Genomic DNA, 20,778 nt, shown 5'->3' on the forward strand with positions numbered 1-20,778 from the left:
CCTGGCCACTCCATGTGCCTGCCTCCAGAGTCCCCCAGGCTCCTCAGCCCCCCAGCCACCTAGGGCCAGCCCAAGGTGCAGGCAAGCCTCAGATGGTAGCCGTCCAGCTGCTTAGGGCCACCTGAAGCTAAGGTAACCAGGGCAGGTCAAGGTTTGCGCTGCCAGCAGTGGCAGCAGCAGAAGTGTGATGGGCATTGCCTTTCCCTGATCGCCAGGTCACCTCTGGCCCCTGAGGACTCCCAGACTGTGAGAGGAGGCAGGCTGGGCCGTGGGATGTCCCCCCTCCAGGCCTCTAGTGGAAATAAGCAGGAGCTGAGAACACTAGAAAAATTATTGTCTATTTATTAAATACTAGAGGCCTGGTGCACGAAATTCGTGCACGGGGGTGGGGAGGGATCCACTCAGATCCACTCAGCCCAGCCTGCACTCTCTCCAATCCAGGACCCCTCAGGGGATGTCCGACTGCCAGTTTAGGCCCAATCCCCCTGTCGGCCTAGTTGCCACTCACTGGCACCCCTCCCACCCCCGCCAGCCTAATCACCCCCAACTGTTTCCACCTGCCAGCCTGGTCACCCCCAACTGCACCCCCCTGCCGGCCACAATTCCTAGAAGGATGCTTTGCTAATAGTATGGCTCCACATGTACCCCAAAATTCATAGTGTAAATGTATCTTTCAGTCTCAAGAAAATCCAAAAGTGTGTATGTAGCTCAGAGTATGTATCACAGCCCCTGAGAATACTGAACCTCATACTGATGGGTCAGAATTGATCCCCTTTGTACTTGGATCGCACAATGTAATTTGAGTTCAGATTCAAATAATTTTCTGAAACATTTGGCATGGGGTCTTCAGAGACAAGAGAGTACAAAAGGGACTATATGCAGAACAAGAGAAAAAATAATAAGCAAAGGTAAATAGTAAAATAGTAATAAGTAAAGAAGGTGATATTTTTGCCCTTACTGGTTTGGCTCAGTGGATAGAGCATCAGCCTATGGACTGAGGAGTCCCAGGTTCAATTCCGGTCAAGGGCATGTACCTTTGTTGTGGGCACATCCCCAGTAGGGGGTGTGCAGGAGGCAGCTGATTAATGTTTCTCTCTCATTGATGTTTCTAACTCTCTTTCCCTCTCCCTTTTTCTTCGTAAAAATCAATTAAAAAGTATATTTTTAAAGGTTCTTTTTTAGTAATAAAGGGAAAAGGCAATCTTGTATAGTGGGGGTATTGGTGTGTTGATAAGAAGAATCATTTTTCCTCCATGAGAATTGTATTAGAATCATTGAGTCTAGAAAAGATAATTATAGTCTCATGAGTTCTGTAAGTCTGAAATACTGTACTGTTTATAGTTTAATTTAGATTGAATTAGGTTACATTAGATTACCTGACCCTTATTTATGATTAGTTCACAGGCTACATGTGCATGGTGTACACAGCATTTCATGCTACTCTGCCCTTGAAAATTAATTCTCACTGGCCTCTTTGACACTCTATTTTCTGAATTCACTTAACTTTGAGCATTTCTCTGTCTTCTAAGATTTCATTTATGTCCCTTTACTTGTCATTTTCTCACTGTATTCTTGCCTCAGACCTCTTTTCCTCTGTGTCAGTCTCATTCATTTTTGTGGCATCTTTTGTGAGTCAGACACTGGAGTCCCAGTTCTACACCTATATTGAGGTACAGATTAGGGTTCCTCTCAACAGCTCTGTCTGTCCTCTCTTGGGCTCTGGTCTTGCATTTGCAGATCTCTGCTGAGCATTTACGCTCGATGTTTCTAGTCTAATAGAGGCTCAGTTAATTTGTAATGAATCAGTGAACTAGTAAAGAAGTAAGTAAATAAATGAATGGGTGAATGTCCTGATATGCTTTAAATTCAATATGATCAGAAGTTTCATTACCTTCTCTTTCAATTATATTTGTCTCGCTGGGTTTCTCTCTTTTCTTCTGCTAATGATGTCAATTACCTTCAACCCACAAAAGAAAATCTTTTCATATATTTAATGTACATTCTTAGCTTATATTGTGCTAGAAGTTGGAGATAAAAAATGAGTAAAATTTTTCTCTTTAAGTGGCTGTTATTAAAAGGGAAACCATATGCTCATAGAAAAGTACTTACAATGATAATCACTCAAACCTAGTTTTGCATCTTGCTTTGCTTTGCTAGTTAATGATAAAACCATCCATATAAATATTCAGGCTAGAAAGCTGGGAATTATCATTAGCTTCTTCCTTTATAATGAATCAACTTAATCCTGTACAAGGTATGACTACCATTTAATTTCTTAGTTTCACTAAGTTTAATGACTTCTTATTTCTCTCCTGGATTATTTTACTGGCTTTCTTCCTTCTTCTAGTGCTAACCCCACCCATTTTTCAGCCTCCTTTCTGTTGCTCTGCAGGTCATTTGACAAGTGTTAACTACTACTGCAATAGGGACTAGGAATTCAGTGTGTCCCATGATTCCTGGGTTTCTGGCTTAGACAACTTTTTGACAATACAGTACTGATTTAGATAAAAATTTTAGGTAAGAAACAGATTGAGAGGAGCGATGGGGGAAGGTAGAGAGAGACAGTTCAGTTTTTTAAACATGTTAATTTTGAGGTTCTCTGAGATCCCAGGCAGAACTGTTAACTGGGAAATATGACATCCCTGGGAGATAGAGATGTCTGTTTTACTGACAGCCATGTACAGATTGCTGTTGGGTCTAATGGATGAAAGCACATAGAGTGTACATATTGAGAAATAAAGGGGGTCCTGGCAGAGTCCTGAGAAATGCCAACATTAAAAAATGTTTTTAGAGAGAGAGGGGTGTAGAGGGAGAGAGAGAGAAACAACGATGAGAGAGAAACATTGACATCCATCAACATTGATTGGCTGCCTCGTGATGCCTTCTGCTGGGGATCCAGCCTACAATAGTGGGCATGTGTCTTGACCGGAAATAGAACCAGTGGCCACTTGGTGATGGGTTGATACTCAACTACTGAGCCACAGCAGGTTGGTGAGGAATGCCAACATTTGAAAAGATATTTATAAACTCTGATATTCTGATCACGTTGTTTCTACTCTATCAGATAAAGTTTAAACATTGCATCAAAGCAGCTTTGATCTTTAGATTGTATACAAAACAGCATTTGATCTGGTCTTTGCCTCTCTCATCAATATGATCACTTTTTGTTCTTTCCCCTGCCTTGGAATTAATTTTTCTAAGAACACATGTGTGGTGCTGTTCCCCATGTTCATGGGTTTTGCACGTTTTCTCATTTAAATGTACATTTATCTTTGTTCCTCTGGTGAATATCAACTCATTACATTTTTTTTCTTGGGGGGGGGGGTTAAAATATACTTAACATAAAATTTACTATCTTAGCCATTTTTAAGTGTGCAATTCAGTGGCGTTAAGTATGTGCACAGTGTTGTGCAACCATCACCTCCATCCATCTCCAGGGCTTTTTTGTTGTGCAAAACTGAAAGTCTATACTCATTAAGCCGGAACTCTCCACAGATTGAACCTGCTATGTGGGGGGGGGGGGGGGCAAGAAAGAGGAACAGTTTCAGAGGAAATCAGTCTCCCAACAGGACTTATCCTATAAAAATCAGACAGCTGTAACTAAATTTGCATGATTGGGCAAAAATGAGGACCATGCAGAAGTCTTTTTTTTTTTTTTTTTTTTTTTAATAATATTGATTTTGTACAGAGAGGAAGGGAGAGAGATAGAGAGCTAGAAACATTGATGAGAGAGAGTCATCGATCAGCTGCCTCTTGCACACCCCCTACTGGGGATGTGCCTGCAACCAAGGTACATGCCTTTGACCGGAATTGAACCTGGGTCCCTTCAGTCCCCAAGCCAATGCTCTATCCATTGAGCCAAACCAGTTTCGGCATGCAGAAGTCTTCAAAGAAGTAATGATTCTTAGGCTAGGAATTCAGTCAGAATTAAAAATATACTAAGGAGTGATTAGTGTAAATGAGGGAATACTTAAATATAAATGGAATTGTTGAAGGAAGAGAAAGGAGCCAATATTCATTAAGGACCTGTTATTGATACCACAAGTTAATCTTTATAAGAAATGTAGGAAGGAAACATTATTGTTAGCATTTAATAGATTGAGAAACAGACTCAGCAGGTAATTAGCCTGAGATTATATAGCTTGTACATCGTTATACTGTTTTCATTTTATTTTGTTACCTTCAGAACTTCTATTTACTATGGAGAGACCCTTATTTGATGGATGATTAAATAAATATCACATACTTAAATATATAATTTAATAAACATTGATTCCTATTGTCACTGTGTCTCCTTTTCTGCTCCTTCTCCTCACAGGAATAAGATCAGAATTGGAATTCTATTATAGAATCTTGTGTTTTATATTTTAGGTCCAGCGATAAAAGGAAAAACTTGGCCAAACAAAAAGCTGAGGCTCAGCGGAGGCTTTATGGTCAGAATTCAATCAAAAGGCTCTTGCCAGGTTCCTCAGACTGGGAGCAGCAGAGGCATCAGCTGGAGAGGCGGAAAGAGGAGTTGGTATGACTGTTTTAACACACCAACGTTTTGAATTGCATAATTCATTTGCCAGGCTTTATTTGTCAAATTTCTGTATTCTAGAAAGAGAGACTTGTTCAAGTGCGAAAGCAGGTCTCTAAAGAACAACACGAAAATCGACATATGGGGAATTATAGGTAAGTGTTCTTCCTTTTTATACAAATGAAGTATCAACAAAAATGAGTCTACATTTTTTAACCCTTTAGGCTTGTTTTAAGCACTGTTCATTTTACTTTGAGATAGTGCTTTTGTTTGATATTTTTCTAAAATGAAAAGGTAGACAGTAAGTAGATGGTTTAGACTTGGGAGACTCCTGCTAGCTAGCCTGGAGTGTGGTTAAATCTGATATTATCTTTTAAATCAGATATTATACCATGACCTTATTCTATAATATAAAAGCCCAGCAACTGAATGGTGGATGACCAGAATAACCCATCAACCAGTTGTCATGATGCAATTGACCACCAGGGGGCAGATGCTCAATGCAGGAGCTGCCCCCTGGTGGTCAGTGTGCTTCCCACAGTGGGAGCAGCTGCTCAGAGGACAGGTCCATAGCCACTTGACTGACTGGAATGAACTGCGCTCCCACAGTGGGCCCCAGTGTATGAATCCATGCACTGAGCCTCTAGTTTGGCTATAATATGGTGTTTTGAGAAAGGTTTCAGGTCTCCTAGTATTCTTTCTGCTAGTTTTAAGAGGTGGCTATATTTTGTTTTAAACTCTAATGTATCAGGGTCTAGGCAAATAAGGAAGATGTTTGAAGGAGGCAGGTATGAGACCCTAGAAAGTGTGTGGGCTCTGCTAAAGGAAACCTCTTCCATGGTATCAGCTTTGACAGGATAAAAGGAGACTCCCTAAGCTCCTTGTGTTCTTAAAGAGACGTCTTTTCTCCCAAGCTTTGACATGACCTCGGCAGAATTAGGAGAATTGGGGGCCATAGAACATCTTGCACTCATAATAAGACATTCTTCCCTAGCTTTAACACCATCAGCAGGAGTGATGACATCACATTTCCTTTCACCCTACCTCTACCAAATTCTCTCCACTATCCCAAGAGGTCATCAGGTTAATCTCGGGCTTCTTCAATAACCACACTAAATCCAAAACTCTCAAATTATCCCTCATCACCTAAATTCTCCCCCATGAAGTTTTGGATTTCTTCAATATCCCCAATTGCAATGATTTCAACCACTACCTTCAACTAAACCCTCATACTGTATCATCTGCAGTTGGATTATTTAAGATAATTCTCTAGATAAACTTTAATTTGTGTGCATGATAATGAACATTTATGGATTTTTCATAACTGTATTCATCTTTATTTGTGGCACCCAGTAAAGGCAGAATAGGTGGTCAAGGATTAGCTATGTAGTTGACATTAACTCTTACACTATAATAGCTTCTTTTTTTAAATTGAATTTACTGGGGCGACACTGGTTGCAAAATTATACAGATTTCAAGTGTGCAACTCAACCAAACATCATCTGTGCACTTTATCATGCACCCATCGCCCGAAGCAGTCTCTTTCCATCCCCATTTTCTCCCTCTTTGCCCACCTCCACCCACCCCTACCCTCTTTCCCTCTGGCTATCACCACACTGTTTTTCTGTGTGTATGCATTATGTATATGTTTTTGTTTTTTGCTAATCCCTTTACCTTTTTTCACCCAGCTACCCAACTCCCCTCTCCTCTGACAGTTGTCAGTCTGTTGATAGTTTCTTTTAAACACGTTGGTTTATCTGATTTTATTGTAGACGAATTTATCCTCCTGAAGATAAAACTCTACTTGAAAAGTATGAAAATTTGTTGGCTGCTGCCTTTCAGACCTTTCTTTCAGGAAGAGCAGCTTCATTCCAGCGTGAACTGAACAATCCGTTGAAAAGGATGAAGGTAAAGGGATACGTGTTTTCAAAGAGAAAAAAGAATCATGCCTAATACTTTTCAAAACAACCTACCTCAGTCCCACATATACAAGCATTTTACGTTGAAGATGCACTTGCTTCCATTTTCACAGTTGGTAACATTTCATAACCAAGCAGGTGGTTTCAAAAATAAGAAGTTGTCAAACAGGACAAATTATGCAGTAGAGAGTGTTGATATTATATGCTGCAACACTGATCTATTGTAATAAACACGTGTTATAACAACCGTAACTGAATTAAAAAATCCATTGTATCTACCAAGTGGTTTGTAATGTTCTCATTATTTGTATCGTAACTAACAATTATTCAGTATTTTTCCCTGATACTGTCTAGGCTTGATATATGAGAAGTAATAAAAACACATGCATACCCCTAGACCTCCCCCTTCTCCCCACATAGTAATCTCTTTACCTTGCCTATGGTCTATCAGTTATCTATTGCAGCATAATAAACCATGTCATTTATTTGCTCAGTATTCTGCTCTCTTGGCTGGGCTCACTTGAGTAGTTCTTTCTGCTTGTCTTGCTTGAAGTGAATAAAGTATAATTCACTGCATTTATCTGAAAGGATATGCAAGCTGGCTTCACTGACATGTCTAGAGCCTTAGGTGAGAGAGCTGGAACATCTGGGGAGCTGACTGGGTATCTCTCTCTCTCCTCATTGTCTCTCATCAGGGTAGCCAGATCTCTCACTGTGGTAACCTGAGGTTCCAAAAGGGAGAATTTAAAGACAGGCCCAGTGTGCAAGTGCTAATGAAGTCTCTGCTTGCATCACACTTACTAATGTTCCATTGGACATAAAACTTTTTGTGGACTTATTAATACTGTTTAGACTTTATATTACTTGACATATCCCTATAGTGATATATTCCCCATATCTTGGATACACAGTTACGTTGAGTGATTCAAAAATCATGATAGAATATGATCTTTTCACTCAGATTCCACAACAGAAAGTTTCAAAGCCACTTTCAAGCTGGCTAGACCTAAGAGATAGAAGCAGAAGGAACATTGTATATCCAGTGTTATTTTCCTCTTTTTATGTAGGCAAATGCTTTACCATTAGAATTATGTTCTGTGGCCTTTTTGTTTTTATTTTTTAAAATATTTGTATTGATTTCAGAGAGGAATGAGAGGGAGAGAGAGATGGAAACATCAATGATGAGAGAGAATCATCGATTGGCTGCCTCCAGTTTACCCCACACTAGGATTGAGCCTGCAACCTGGAGATGTGTCCTGACCAGGAATCCATCCAACTGTAACCTCTCGGTTCATAGGTCAACGTTCAACCACTGAGCCAAGCCAGCCAGGCCCTGTTTTAGTGTTTTGTTTTGTTTTTAAACCCAGTGGGAGACTTTTCTTAAATTTTCCTACCTGTTCTATAATGTTATTTTTCTCTCCTGTGGATAAAGAATCTATTCCTTCTCATTACACTGATCCTCTATCCTTATTTTGTTTTAGTAGAAAACCTCGGGGTACAGCTACACCTGGTTTCATATTCTAGTTTCCACATATGTTAATTTTATAACCTTAGGCTAAACTATTTGATCAGTAGTTTCCTTGGCACCAAAATACCGTGTTTCCCCGAAAATAAGACATCCTCCGAAAATAAGACCTAGTGCATGGAAAGATAAGACATCCCCTGAAAATAAGACCTAGCGCAACTTTGGGAGAAAAAATTAATATAAGACACTGTCTTATTTTCGGGGAAACAGGGTAGTAGTATCAAAACTACTTGTCAGGTTAGTTATGAAAATAAAATTGAGATTAACTAAACTAGTCTATTAAAGTACTTGACAATAAATAGGCTGCAAATCTTAAATCCCTATCTCTGTTCCTCAAAATCTAGTTTAAATGTCACCACTTTATTTGCCCTGTGAGCCTATTCTTATGCAAATTTTATACCTTTTTAAAAAAAATATATTGTTTCTTTTAGTAAGTGTTGAGATTAGTAGTACCTGCACTCAGTTTGTTCTTTTTCAAACTGTTTTGGGCTTTCTAGGTCCTTTTACATTTTCCTATAAATTTTAGAATCATCTTGAGAATATTTTTAAAAGGCTGCTGGAATTTTAATTGGGACTGTGAAGAAATTGTAAAACAATTTCTCACTAATTAACAATACTGAGTCTCTGATTCATTAATATGGCATATCCACTTATTTCAGTCTTTTATTACTCAGCTCTGTTTGTAGTTTTTGCTGTATAGTTCTTGCACATCTTTCATTAAATTTATTAAGTATTTTAGTTTTTTGCTACTATTGCCAATAAATAGTTTTTCATCCCCCCCCCCCCCCTTTTTGGTTTGTTGACTGGATGTAAATATCTGATTATTTTTATATATTGCCCTTATACTTAGCAATTTTTGTATATTGTATTTTTATTAAATTTTGATTTTGATTTTGGTTATTTAGAAGTTTGTTGATTAATTTCCATACATTAAAATTTTCTACTTTTATTTTTTTACGGATTTCTGATATTGTTGATTGGTGTTAGAAAAGCATTTCAGTCTTGTAAAGTGAATTGAGACTTGCTTTGTGTCTCAATATAGTGCTTATTTTAGCAAATGTACCAAGTCTAGTTGGTAATATGTATACTGTATGTGTTGGTTGTAGAGATTTATAGATGTCATTTAAGTAAATTTGGCTGTTAAGTGTTGTTTAAATAGTCTGTATCATTTTATATACTTTTTGGCCTACTTGGTGTAGCAGTTGCTGAGAGAGATTTGTGGATTTAGTTCTGTCAGTTTTTATTTCAAATACTTTGAAGTTCTGAAGGTGTCTTTCTAATTCACCTTTCCTATTTTATCATTATGCAGTGTTTCTCTTTCTTTTGGGTAGCATTCTTTGTCTTAATTTCACTTTACATGATTAATAGGTTTTTTCTTGTGGTTACTGTTTAAATGACATATCTTTTCTATCATATTAAAAGTAACTTTTAACTCATATTAAAAGTAACAGTATTTACAATACCTCTGGTAAATAGCATGAAGTTAGGTAATACTTGTTTTTAAATCTAGTCTGACTATGTGTCTTTAAATCATTTTACAAAATTACTGGTATAGTTGGGTTTATGTCCGCCTTTTGATCTTTTTCTTTCTTTCTATTTATACTATCTGTTTATTATCCCTTTTTTGCTTCTTTTTTTATTCTTGGAAAAGTTAATTTTAAAATTACATTATTTTATCTTTACTACTGGTTTTTAGTTATATTTGCAGGATTATAAGGGGTTTTAAAAAGAAATTACAATATACATCCTCAAATTATAAAGTCTACCTTGAGTTAGTATTTTATTACTTCACAAGAACCCTAACAGTTTAATTTTTTTTTTTTTTGGTGCCTCTCTCTAAACTTTGTGCTGTTTCACATATATTACTTTTGCATCCTTAATTCATTTTGTTCTCCTTTCATTGCTCCCTGTAACATGTATATAATAATTTTTGAAAAATCTTTGTTAATATTAATATTTGGATTATTTACTGACCTGCTTTTATTGATATCCAATACTTTTGATTATAGGTCACATTTTTTTATTATTATTTTAGATGTCCTATAATTTTTGTTTGGTAGATGCTTATAAAAGAATCATAAAGCTGAACTGATGTTATTTTCTCCAAAAGAAGGCAAATATTTCTTAGTACAAAGTGTTAGAGTGAGGGGGTAATTACTTCGAGCCCAAGAAAAGTTAAAGGAAAGCAATCAGTAAGTGGTACTACATCAAAATTAAAAGCTTCCATACAACAGAAGAAACAAGTAAACAAAAGATGCAACCTACAGAATGAGAGAATATTTTTGCAAACTATGTATCTAGAATAAGGAGTTAATAGCCAAATATATAAAGAATTAATATAACTCAATAACAAAAAACCCATCTGATTAAAAAATAGAAGAACCCAATAGACATTTTTCCAAAGACTACACCCAAATGGCCAACAAAGATATGAAAGATGCTCCACATTACAAATCATCAAGGAAATATAAATAAAAACTACAATGATCAATCACTTTATACCTGTTCGAATGGCTATTATAAAAAAAGACAGTTAATAATTATTGGAAGGATGTGAGAAAAAGGAAATTCTTGCACACTTATGGTGGGAGTGTAAATTGGCTCAGCTGCTGTGGAAAACAACTTAAGTGCCTGTCAGTGGTTGAGTGGATATAGATAATGTATTGTAGACTACAATGAACTATTATTCTGTGATGAGAAGAAGGAAATCCTGTCATTGGAGGCAACCTGGATGGACATTATGCTAAGTGAGATAAGTCAGACAGAGAAAGACAAACACTGTATGATATCACTTATGTGTGAAATTTTTTAAAAAGCCAATTAAAAACAATAATCAATATAGAAATGATTGATAGAATTTTGGTCTAGAAAATTAGAGTGATTTTTAGAAATTTTAAAATTTCTAATAGGCTATTTTATTATAGTCAGTATTAACAATGTACTAAAACATAAAGGTACATTTATTTATAATCTATAATAATAAAAGCATAATATGCAAATCGACCAGATGATCAAACAGCAGAAGACCCTCCCGATCACACTCACTGGCGCCAGGTCAGACAAGGCAGGTGCTATGGGATTGGTTAGGGGGCCCTACCATCGCCCCACGATTGCCCCACAGAGGGAGGCTCAGGCCACTCTCAGTAGGGCCATCGATGAGGAGGCTCCACAGAACTGGAGAAGTGGGTGTGTGTGCAGTGGATGCGGGCAGCTCCAGGCAAGGGCCCCAGCAGCCGGGGCCAGGGCTGGGAAGGCCTACTCTTGCACGAATTCCATGCATTGGGCCTATAGTATTAATATATATAATAGATTTTCAGCAATGTATTACTTGTTATATTTTAGTGAACAACATTTTTTTAAAAGGTTTTTCATGACCCTTTATTACTCATTTGATCTGAGTAGTCTTCATTAAATAGTTTTAGGAATTGTATTGTACACTATTTTATCTTTTTAAGGAGGAAGATATTTTGGATCTTCTGGAGCAATGTGAAATTGATGATGAAAAGTTGATGGGCAAAACTTCCAGGCCTCGAGGACCAAAGGTACAGTACCTCTATCTTTCCTAGTATGGGATTAGATATGACTACTAAGTACAGTAGTTTCCCCTTTGTATTTATTACTATAGTAATGACTGATGCCACTTTCATGAAACTGCATGGACTATGTGTGCAGTACAGAGAGAGTTGGTTATACCACACATAGAAGTTCTATTTTTTGGTTTGGTTAGTTTTCCTCACTTTTTTTTGGATTCTTTTGTAATACTAGTGAAATCCTGATGAGTCAGGACCAAAAGGAACCTAGCACTAATAACTCTATTTTATACTCAGTATTAATTTTTCCTCATTTCTCTAGACATATAATTACCAGAGAAGTATAGTGATATATTAGATAAGGCAAGTCATGACTCTAGAAAACCTTATCATGAGCCTCATATTTTGCTGACCTAACAACATTGAAATTGTGTTAGTTAAAATAGACAGCTTCTAGGATAAAGAGAAAGCAATCATGCATGCAAAAATGAGCAGGTGTTTGCTTTACCTTTATCCGCTCTGTGGTGATGACATCAATGTGGTCTTTGGTTATAAGTCAAAAGTCAAAAAGTTCTTGCTAACAGAGTAGGGAAGAGATGAATTTGTTAAGTCTTGTGCTCTTAATACTTTACTTTTCAGCAATACTAAGCTATGTCCTTACATGCATCTTTCTCTGTTGTCCTTTCATGCTTTTTCTATGCCTCTGTGCTGACTGATTAGACCCCCCTCCCCACCGCCCCCAATCCAGCTGAATTAGTGCTACCTTTGTGTAACCTTCTTCATTCTCAAATTAGACTTAGCTCTTCCTTCCCCTCCTCCTGCTGTATCACAAATAATGCTTCTGTAGAGCAGTTGTGCCAAATAATTACTTGTATCTTTGCCTTAATGAAAGGTTGTAAGTTTCTTGAGGGTAGGAAGTATATTTTTATCTTTGCATCTCGCACATCGAGCACAGCATCTGGAACTTGGTAGGTTCTCAAATACTATTAGTTAGGCCCTGGCTGGTGTAGCTCAGTTGGGTGGGCATTGCCCAGTGCACCAAAAGGTTGCCAGTATGATTCCCTGTCAGAGCACATGCCCGAGTTGCACCTCGATTTCCAGTAGGGGGCATGCAGGAGGCAGCTGATTATGTTCTCAGCTCACATCATTGTTTCTCTCTCTAAAAATCAATAAAAATATATATATATATAAAAAAAACACCACTATTAGTTAAATTTGTTGAATGTGTCTGCAAGGACCTCATTGGAAGAATGAGCCAATAGGTAAACCAAAAAACAGATTGTGGCAAATACTGTAATAAAGTGAGTGGAAAGTGTTACAGCGAGAGAAGAAAGGGATTGGTAGACTTGTGTATGGCTCCGTAAATGCCATTCAAACTGGGTCTGTACAAATGAGTAATGCTGTAAACATTTATGATGGGTGAAGGACGTTTGGGCTAAAAGGAACATTAAAGGCAATGACACAGAGTTGTGACACTGCCTAGTTTGTTAGAGAAACATGAAGAATTTGGTGTGACACCTGTGAAAGATTCTTGGAGAGTACAATGGTACATGATGAACCTGGTGAAAGATATGGATATAGTGGAGACCGGAGGTCTTGGATGTCAGGCGCTGTTCTTCTGAATTATATCCTCTCTATTGAGGAATTGTGGGAGATGGCGTTGCTACTGCCTTTGGAACAAATATATTTTAGCATATCTGTAAAAGTGAATAGCTTAATGAGCCATTGCTTCACTTTGGAAAACATTGGGAAGTTTCTGAGCTTTGTATATTAATTGCAATTCATGTATGACCCACTTTATATGACATAAAAATAAGTAGCATGGTTTATGTGATAACTCAATGCCAGTTTACAAATAATTCCATTTCGCAGTTAAGGCATGGTTTAGCGTTTATGCCACTATGATGTCTTATTAGTTATTGCTTGAGACAGTGTAGTGGTCAAAAGGCACAGGTTGTAGTTTCCTCTTGTGATTCTCTAAAAGGTCGAATAGCTCACTATATAGTCAGGCTTCCTTAAAAAACCTGAAATCTGTTTGCCTCCGTGAAGGAAGGCTCTGTCAGGGAGCCTGATTGTGCTACTGTTTCTTCTGGGCCGGCTAGGCTTCCGAGGAAACACCCTTCCTCCAGAATACTTGCTCCCCAAGGCTGTCAAGATATTTGATGATTTTATTACTGGTAAATTACTGGTTTTCATGCATATCACCATGAACATTGCTATGCCAGTAAATATTAGACTATTAAAAGGAGAACATACTTTTAAGCACAAGTTGGTACCTTAGTATATTAAATTACTTTCCTCTGGTTAATTTTCCTCCTTTGCAAAGCCAGCAACTTTAAGAAGATCACGCTCTGGCTTCCTGTGGATTCCAGGCACTTCACGTAATGCTCTTCCTTTCTGTACTGTCCATCTCACACTGTTACCTGAGAGGACATGCCTAATTCCAGGGAAATCCCATGGTAGCCAAGGATTTCATTGTTTTGTATGCTAACATCAAAACATCTGTGTCTGATTGATCAAAGAACAAGAAACTTATATACAACTATGGGAACTTTTCCCAGCAGGAATAAGAGGCATATGGCATGTGTGATAAATGGTCTCTTCACATGACCACGTTCCAGAGCTGTCTTGAGCTTGTTGGTGGGCACTCTTTGTGGAGTGAAGCTGTCCCACTTCCCTGGTCTCATTCTTCCAGCTGCATTGGAAGCACATTGATGGGGAGGTTTGAAGACAAGTGATTCTAATGGAGATGTTGGAACACAGTAGCCCGGCATTTTGAATCTTTACAGTTTTACCCTCCTGCATGGCACCAGTCATCTAAAAAGTTTATGACGTATTGATTTACATTATATCACTTTTGCTTTCCGTAAATGTAGCACAGGCAGTGAAAAGCAATGTTATCCCATTATGGCCAGACCCTTTGCGTCATCGTTAGGAATCTTCTGAGAAAGGACCTAAGTTGTCCATAACCAATTTGGAAAGTGGACAATTAAATATAATTTTTCATTTGTAAAAATATTCAAAGCAAGTTAGATATGTGAGCAATACCTTAGTCTTTTTTGCACATTATCTGAGTGAATTGGTTCATTGGCCTCTGTTTTAAGATGTGTCCTTTGTCGATGTATAGTGTTTTATCTTTCTTTACTTTCTGTGGTATATCTGGCCTCTGCTTGCTTTTTCTTTTTGTCTCTCTGCCCCTCTTGTCCTCCCTCTCTCCTTCTCTCTTTCTCATAAGCATGTGCACACAAACACACACACTTTGAGTGAGTGAACATTAATGATACAACAGAGGTACATCTCTGTGTCTTGGTGAGTAATGGGTAACCTTTTTTGTATGTAATGAAGAAAATTTGATTATGTTTTTAATTTTTATAATTTTATCTCTATTTTCTGTTTGTGATAACCTTGTCCTTTAAATCGTGGAGAAAAAGCATTATCCTCATTATAACTGAACTATGTTATTTAAGAAAGAATATTTGGCAGACACAGAAAAATTAGTGAATTGCATTGGAGGCCAATAGCACTGTAGCAGGTAGCATTTTGGAGGATTTTCAGGTGTCAGTGAGAAGTAACATGCACAGTGAGAAATTGAAAATAGTAATTAATCACGTTAATGTGCCTTCTTAAGAAACATTCTGACAGTAACAACTTTTTCTGTATTTTAGCCTCTCTGTTCCATGCCTGAGAGTACGGAGGTGATGAAAAGACAGAAGTACTACAGCAGTGACAGCAGTTATGATAGTAGTGAGAGCTCTTCAGAATCAGATGAAAATGAAGAGTACCAAAATAAAAGAAGAGAAAAGCAAGTTACTTATAATCTTAAACAATCCAACCACTTCAAAATATTCCAACCATCCAGTAAGTTAATTTCTTAAAATTTAGTTATTATCTGAAGAATTGTGGAACTGAATTACAAAACTCAATAAAAGGATCTTGGGCCAAATGAATGCTTGTTCGGTGTGAGGAGACCTGAATTCTATCCCACATTCTTCCCTAACCAGACATGGGTATGTCCCACAATCCCATTCAGTGTCTGCAAGTAGAAGATGAAAGAGTTGACATAAGAATCACTATAGTCCATTCTTCTGTATTTCATAGTTTTTGTTAAGCCCTAGGCTTCTGCTAGGATTTATAAATTTTATGGATTTATAAATTGTGATGTGTGACTGATCTGCTGATTGCCTTCTCTCTTAAGCCAATATATTTTTTCATGCCCTTTCCTGCTTTCTCTACCTCTCTGCCACCCATTTTGTTGCGTATCCTTGCCTACTTTTTAAAATATGTATCTCTTTAGGTATTTGACTTGAATGTGTCTGTGAGCCACACAATTGTGAAATAGTTTTGTTTCCTCTCATTTTCATCATGGGTAAGCGCTAAAGTTGGGGCTTTTGGTGTATTGGGGGAGTGAACAACCAGCTTCTCTGTCTTCTTCCTTTTTAGTTTTCTTTTTCTTTTTTTTATTATTATTTTTTAATATTTTTATTGATTTTTTTACAGAGAGGAAGGGAGAGAGATAGAGAGCTAGAAATATCAATGAGAGAGAGTCATCGATCAGCTGCCTCTTGCACACCCACTACCGGGGATATGCCCGCAACCAAAGTACATGCCCTTGACCGGAATCGAACCTGGGACCTTTCAGTCTGCAGACCAACACTCTACCACTGAGCCAAACCGGTTTCGGCTTTAGTATTATTTTTCTTCCTTCCTTTATGTCTTTTTACATTTTTTCTTCTGTTCTCCTGTCTTTTATTGCTTCTTTGATCCTTAGTGTCCACTATTGTGTCCATAGTTTTTCTTTCATCCCCAAATGTCCAGTGTGGCATCTCTCTTTGCCCCGGATCCCTTAGCTGACACTGCCTGCAATGCAGGACTAATTCTTATCTCTTGTTTCTCATGTCTCTGTTTGCCTTGACTTTCATTGTCCCAGGGCTCCATTAAAGGGACTGCTCCAATCATGCAATAAATACGATATGAGCCTTTGTTCATTTCTAGCAATGTTTTAATATGTTCGCTTCCCTGATAATAGAATTTTGTCTTCAACACTTATGGCAAAATGTATGAGGAATGCATAACTAATAGATGAAGATCTTAATGGTCTTTCATTTGCTTCTACATTATTTCATAAAGATACCTACTAATGTTCCTGTCTTTGAAGGTTTATGTGTTTGGAAGGGAAATAATGTTGTATTATGTTCCATTGCATTTGTTTATTTATTCATTTAAGGTATGTTTATTGAGCACCTGTTCCATAGTTTATAGCTATTTTATCAGTGTCTTCCTTTTTTTCTTAAAGTTCTCTTAAGTACTTTCAGTATGTCTCTGTGTATGACTCTGTTTCTCTCAGAAGGTGGACTTGTTTTGCCCAGATTCACCCATTTTTAACTCCTATTGACTAATGTGTGCATCCCTCATAGCAATGAATTAGCAGAGAAAAGGGTAGGATTAAGAAAAATTATTCAGGTTCTCATAGCTTTGAGATTGTTCTTTGTTCTTAGACCAATAGGTTAATAAATCAATATTGGACAAATTATACACTGAAATGTTTTCAAGTGTGAATTCTCCTTTTAAAATTAATTTAATTCAATTCCATATCTTTTAACTAAGTATTAGATTTTACTTTTATAGTCATTAGAGATTGTAATAAGGGTTTCTCTTTGTTTTATATTCTCTCTTACACTAAGTAATATAGCCACAGACCCTTCTTGAGTTTTCTGTCCAAAGTAATGATGATGAACAAGGACAAAGTCCAGATTATTTGTAGCACTTTCTGTTGTAGATGGTTAACGTAGGAAACTCAACTTGTTATAGTTTCGAAAAATATATTTTGGGTTGATATGTGTCATATACAAAACTATATTAAATATTTTTTCACATAACTTGTTTATTTAAATTACAACTATTTTTTTTGTTAACCGACCTAAATGTCGTTGGCATATCTAACTATTTAGTTACTGTGTCTGAATTTTCAGTGTATGCATGGGAAAAATGGGAATCTTTAGCCATTCAAGAGAAAGGATAATTACCTTCTACATCTCTCGTCAGATTACACATGTCCAAACCTATGCTGTGACCTGTGTGGCTAGAGAGAACAAGACCTGAGTAGGGGCAATGGGAGATTAAGGAAAAGACACAGAGATATTATACAAGTAAAATTGGGATCAGGTGGGACAGTGTTCTTGCTGGAGAGACAGTGACTCAGAGCTAGTGCAGCACATTTATTATATACAGCATGATACCAGGAAGTTTTACTAGAGTTTAAGAAGCAGGAAATTATGTTAAATCATGCTTAAAGATTAAGCTGCATTCTTCGTTCTTGAGGCTTCTTAATCTTGTCAGGCCTGGATGAACCCAGATAATAGCATCCGCCCCTGGTGCCTGAGTGAACTTAGATGATAGCATCTACCCTTGGTGCCTGAGCTAAAGGTCAGGACTGACAACATTCCTCGCCTTTGGCAAGGTATGTTTCCATAGAGTGGATTTGCTGACTGCTTCAGGGATTCAGCTGAGGACCTTTGCTCAGGTGCTCTCCACACAAACCACCACTTGAAGCCTTACAAGACAGCAGGGTCCAGGTGCAGGTTGAAGCACATGCTTTGGGTACTTGGTAGAAGAATGATCTGGGATATGTTCTCCATACAGCTCTTCTCTAGCAGCACTGTCCTTTCAAAAATGGTGTGACTTTTAAATTTAGGTGCAAGTTACTAGTTTAAAGAAATGGAGGTGGTAAAAGTGTTTTTTAAAAAACATCTTTTAGCCAAACCGGTTTGGCTCAGTTGATAGAGCGTTGGCCTGTGGACTGAAAGGTCCCAGGTTCGATTCCTGGTCAAGGGCATGTACCTTGGTTGCGGGCACATCCCCAGTAGGGGGTGTGCAAGAGGCAGCTGATGAATGACTCTCTCTCATCGATGTTTCTAACTCTCTATCCCTCTCTCTTCCTCTCTGTAAAAAAAATCAATAAAAAACAAAAAAACAAACATCTTTTATAGCTTAAATATATACTTCTTTTTACTCTTTTTAACCAAATGAGGAGTATTAGGCTTCATATCTACTCAAAATATCATTTATAAATGCACCCTTAAATATAAGATTTATATATCCATTGCCTTTAAAAAGGTTTACATTTTTTCAACAGCTAATGAAGGGAAATATTTGCTATCCAGCTTGCCTTTATGTGAGTTTTATTTAACCAATAAAGATTGATATATTCCTAAAGAGAATATAATATAGCACAGAAGGTATATAAAATATATGAACTAAAAAAAGATATAAATATTGATAATATTGAGTGATATTCTATTTTTCTGTGTCAGAAATCAAATTTACCTGAAACAGTGAATTCTCTCTTTTAAATTTCCCCAATGTATAATGGGGAAGATATCCTATGGTTTTCCTACTTATTTGTTCTGATTACATCTCTTTAGTTCCATATACTTTTCTTTATAATCTATTGCTGTGGGAATTTAATCTATTTTTTAAAAATTCTTCTCTCATGTTAAGACTGTCTAACATCTAATTCTATCCTAATAGAATTTAGATTATCCTAAATTCTATTAGGATAATCTTTATATTTTTCTTCTTGTGTTTTTTTTTTTTCCCTCATGGGCCTGAAATTCTGTAACTCTATAGACTCCTGTCCATTCCTTCCTACAAATCTTACCATAAAATATTTTTCTTATGACTTATATACAGATTCTAATGATTGACCAATCTAATCCAAGGATAAAGGATAGTATTTCCATGGTCTCATAGGAAGAATGAGACACTGGCATTAGATAGATCAGGATTTACACCTGAGCGTGGCACACTCTCCTGTTGTGTGACCCTGAGAAAGTTCTTTTCCTGAGCCTCTGGGTGATGGGCATTCCTGCTTCAGGGGGTTTCTGTGAGGATTAGAAAAAAAAGTGTATGTAACATGATGCCTGGCTTATAGAAGGCTAGTTTTTCTTTTCACAAATATTAGTTTACCTTTCTTCTGGTTCTTCTATGTCATATTTTGAGAACAGAAAATTTAGGGTACTGTTTAAATATTCTCATGATAGCCATTCTACATACATGACACATGTTCTGCACCAAATTCACTATTTAAACTGAAGAATTAACTCCAGACTTGTGTTCTCACAATTGCTTTGACAATTATCATTTGCCATGCCACTGCCCTGTGGTCTAATTGTTAGTTTATATGGTGGGAAATTCTATTAAGTATTCCTCTTCTCCATCATTGATAGGTTCCATAAGGCGTTCATTCAGTTGCCCTCGGTCCATCTCTTCTCAATCACCTTGTAGCGCAGACATTCGCCCTCTTTCTGCTCAACAAACGATGTCAGCATCCCGGACAACTTCATCCTGTCGGTCACATTCCTTAAACCGTGCTTCCTCCTACACGAGGCATCTGCCTCATAATAATGATGCCAGCTCTAACTTTCAAGTGGTAAGTCATCTACTTTGCTCCTTTTGAGATTACAGGAAGCATTGTACTAAGATTTAGGTGGAAAAGGGATAAGCTGGAAGGAAGATAGATTGAACCCCATTATTCAACTCACGGTCTCCAGGATTTTGGATTGCTGAATCTCTTTAGCTTATCACTTAGTATGATCTCTTACAAGGCAGACCAGAATATCAAAGAACTTTAGAATGAATACTGTGAATAGCATTTTATTTTCCACTTGCTTATATAGTTGGTAATTTTGTTGAAAATCACCTAAGGAAATATATGATTTTATAGTGTACTAGAGGCCCCGTGCACAAAATTCATGCACAGGGGCAGGGGGTGTCCCTCAGCCCAGCTTGCACCCTCTCCAATCTGGGACCCCTCGAGGGATGGGGTCTAAATGGGCAGTCAGACATCACTCTCACAATCTAGGACTGCTGGCTCCCAACTGTTCACCTGCCTGCCTTCCTGATTGCCCCTAACCGCTTCTGCCTGCCAGCCTGATCACCCCCTAACCACTCCTATGCCAGCCAAATTGATATTTAACTGCTCCCCTGACAGCCTGTTTGCCCCCAACTTCCCTCCTCTGCCGGCCTGGTCACCCCTAACTGCCCTCCCCTGCAGGGTTGATCACCTCCAACTGCCCTCCCTTGCAGGCTTGGCCCCTCTCATCTGCCCTCCCTTGCAGGCCTGATCACCCACAACTACCCTCCCTTGCAGGCCTGGTCCCTCCCAACTGCCTTCTCCTGCTGGCCATCTTGTGGTGCCCATCTTGTGTCCACATGGGGGCAGGATCTTTGTCCACATGTGGGCACCCATCTTGTGTGTTGGAGTGATGGTCAATCTGCATATTACTC

At 37.8% G+C, this 20,778-nt stretch overlaps 1 protein-coding gene across 6 annotated transcripts in view; it reads left to right on the forward strand.

Moving 5' to 3' along the window:
* Positions 1 to 20,778, forward strand: part of TTLL7 (tubulin tyrosine ligase like 7) — a 172,064-nt gene that overhangs the window by 72,918 nt on the left and 78,368 nt on the right. For all 6 annotated transcript variants that reach the window (XM_084873208.1, XM_084873211.1, XM_084873213.1 and 3 more), the window contains exons 11-16: positions 4,372 to 4,519; positions 4,601 to 4,674; positions 6,292 to 6,427; positions 11,419 to 11,505; positions 15,159 to 15,351; positions 19,719 to 19,921. In XM_084873208.1, coding sequence (XP_084729334.1) covers positions 4,372 to 4,519; positions 4,601 to 4,674; positions 6,292 to 6,427; positions 11,419 to 11,505; positions 15,159 to 15,351; positions 19,719 to 19,921 — 841 coding nt within the window. The remainder of the gene's footprint in view (positions 1 to 4,371; positions 4,520 to 4,600; positions 4,675 to 6,291; positions 6,428 to 11,418; positions 11,506 to 15,158; positions 15,352 to 19,718; positions 19,922 to 20,778) is intronic.

Source organism: Pipistrellus hanaki (assembly GCF_964339955.1).
Source record: "Pipistrellus hanaki genome assembly, chromosome: 2".
Classification (NCBI taxonomy): domain Eukaryota; kingdom Metazoa; phylum Chordata; class Mammalia; order Chiroptera; family Vespertilionidae; genus Pipistrellus; species Pipistrellus hanaki.